General features: G+C 61.5%; 1 protein-coding gene across 1 annotated transcript in view; it reads right to left on the bottom strand.

Moving 5' to 3' along the window:
• Positions 1-1014: 1014 nt before the first annotated feature.
• The window catches only part of ETH_00031745 (uncharacterized protein), a gene marked incomplete at both ends in the record, with an annotated part of 3257 nt that continues 1500 nt past the window's right edge, over positions 1015-2771 (bottom strand). The window contains 3 exons of the mRNA XM_013378144.1: positions 1015-1818; positions 2027-2524; positions 2581-2771. Coding sequence (XP_013233598.1) covers positions 1015-1818; positions 2027-2524; positions 2581-2771 — 1493 coding nt within the window. The remainder of the gene's footprint in view (positions 1819-2026; positions 2525-2580) is intronic.

Below are 2771 nucleotides of genomic sequence, written 5' to 3'. Positions count from 1 at the left end.
TCTCACTTGTAACGATTTAATTATTTCTTGCATGACTTTGATTAACTGGAAATGAAGTTGATTTGTGTTTTTCTTTCCTTCGGCGCTTTGCTCGCCAGCAAAGCCCGCGGGGCCCCCGCGGATCAGCCCCCCCTCCTCCGATTTGCACAGGTAGGCGCGCACTCGGCAGCAGCAAAGCCCACTGACACCGCAACTCCCGCCGCTCCAGCTTCCTGGATTCTCCGAAAGCAATCCTCCGCCTTACACAGTTATCAACGTGGCTGCAGAGGCCCGGCTAGTGACGGTTAGTCTCGAGTTCAACTTCAGGCCACTTGCCCCTGATCACATCCCCAAGGGCGCCTTGCTGCTGCTGCTGCTGCTGCTGCTGCTGCTCTTAGGATCCTCTGGAAGGTACGGGGCTTAGCAGCGGCTCAGCAGCAGCTTGAATCTCTTTGCAACTTTTCAAATTCAACTCAGAGCTGAAAAGGAAAGCTGAGGTAAAGGCCCCACTCGCTGCTGGCTGCTGCTGCTTCTAAAGAGGCCTCTGCAGCGAAGGGCCCAAATACGCGTCACCCACGACATCAACCAGTGCGCTAAACCCTAAACCCTAAACCCTAAACCCTAAACCCTAAACCTGCTGCGCAGACAAGCCAATGAAAACAGCGAAGGCTTCAAAACCCTAGAAGCTGCTCGCCGGAAGCTCGCCAGTGAGGGTTTTCTGTTTGGGCCAAAAGGACTTAGCCATATTTTCCCTTTTGCAGAGCGCATTCATTTGCTTAGAAACTAAACTCACTTAAGCAGCAGCAGCAGCAGCAGCAGCAACTGCTGCTGCCGCTGCTGTTGCGCCTTCTGTTAGCCCGTGCCTCTCAGAGGCACTGCGGCGCACTGCAGTCTTGCTGCAGCAGCAGCAGCAGGAGCAGCAGCAGCAGCCGCTGCTGCTGCTCCCCCCGCAACAGCAAATCCCGTGGCTGCCGGGGCAGACACCCCACAGTAAACACGACAGAGTCTTGCTAACGACGTTGCCACTGTTTGCTTTCACTGTTGCTGCTGCAACAAGCTGCTGCTGCTGCTGCTGCCTTCGTGGGCGCTGCTGCAGTGCAGCAGCAAAGCCTGCTGCTGCTGCAGCGGCGGCTGCAGCGTCCTTCCTCGCCCCGCCATTCGCGCTGCGTACCTAGCTCGGCTGCTGCAGATTATTTCTTGAAACTGCTGCTTTAAAGACTTCTGGGGGGCCCCCTCGGGCGGCGCTGCTGCTGCAGCAGCAGCAGCAGCAGCAGCACTGCTGCTGCCCCCGTCCACGGCCATGTCTGCTTGCGGGGGCCCCGGGGGGCCCCCAGTGGGCCCTGGCAGCCACTCGCTGCGGGCTGAAAATGCACTTGTTCGCGGCAGCTGCTGCTGCAGCCGCTCTGCTGCTGCTGCTGCTGCTGCTGCTGCTGCGGGGTCTGCGCACAGTTCGTGCAGCCGCATTAGGTCCCCCCAAATCGGGTGCTGCACCCAGAACGAAACAGAAGGGTAGAAAGAAGCCTGCGCAGCCTTCGCTGCTGCCATTGCTGCTGCTGCTGCTGCTGCTGTTGCTGCTGTTGCTGCTGTCCCCTCCAGCGTTCGGGCAAATGCAGCCGCAAGGTCCTGCAGCTGCGTCTCTCCGTCTTCGTCTGTGAGTGTTGCTGCTGCAGCGTAAGCAGCAGCAACAGCAGACAGCGGCTCGAAGCAGCTCCACAGCAGCGGCCCTGCTGCTGCTGCTGCTGCCTGCGGGGGCCCCTGCACAGGCGGCAGCAAAAAGGCCGGGCTGCAGCAGGGAAGCCCGCTGATGGGGTCACTGCTGGCGATGAAGCGCCGCAGGGCCTGCACATTCGCAGAAGCAGCAGCAGCACGCACATGCAGCAGCAGCAGCAGCAGCAGAGGACGCAGCAGCAGGAGCAGACGAAGCAGCAGCAGCAACAAAAACGCACAGCAGCCGCAGGCGCATCGCACGCGCCGGAGCAGCCGCCCCAAGACCAGCAGCAGAAGCCACAGCAGCAGCAGCCGTAGGAGCAGCAGCAGCAGCACTGACTGCGTAGAGGGGCGTGTGCTGCTGCTGCTGCGGTGTCTGTACAGCGTCGAACTCCGTGGGGCCTTCCACGACTTCGACATTTTTTTCAATTCTTTCGAAGTCCGGGTGCAGCAAATTCCAAATGCTGCGGCGTTTGGGCTGCAGCAGCAGCAGCAGCCCCTGGCGCCTCTCGAGGGCGACGAGGGTGCTGCTGCTGGTGCTGCTGCTGCTGACGTCGCCGCTGCAGCAGGCAGCAGCAGCAGCAGCAGCGGCGCTCACGCCCCCAGGCAGCCCGCAGCAGCTCCGCGGCGCCCACTGCAGCTGCAGCAGCCGCTGCAGCTTGCTGGTCTCCAGGGCCAACACAACAGCTTCTATTGCATGCGCAGCAGCAACATCCACCATGTAGAGTCCAGTGGTGCTGCCGCGGTCAGCAGCAACAGCAGCAATGGACGGCTGCTCCGTGCTGCTGTTGCTGCTGAAGCAGCAGCACGTGTACTTCTCCCGCTGCACGCGGTCCTGCTGCACAAACTGCAGCAGCAGCTGCAGCGGCAGCCAGCAGCTCTCCCTGCCCTCACCGACACCTTCCTCCTCTCCCGACTCTCCTGCTGCTGCTGCTGCTGCTCCTGCTGCTGCAGCTGCTGCTGCTTCAACTGCGGCTTCTGCGAGTTCGGCGCCGTCCGCTGATCCTCCTTGTGCGCCGGCTGCGCCCAAGGCGGCTTGTCCTGCTGCTGCTGCCGCTGCTGCTGCTGCTGCTGCTGCTGCTGCT

This window comes from Eimeria tenella, genomic scaffold (assembly GCF_000499545.2).
Source record: "Eimeria tenella Houghton genomic scaffold, Eth_scaff75, whole genome shotgun sequence".
Taxonomy (NCBI): Eukaryota; Apicomplexa; class Conoidasida; order Eucoccidiorida; family Eimeriidae; genus Eimeria; species Eimeria tenella.
The sequence above is the reverse complement of the archived record's forward strand: the minus strand, read 5'-3'. Positions and strand labels throughout refer to the sequence as shown.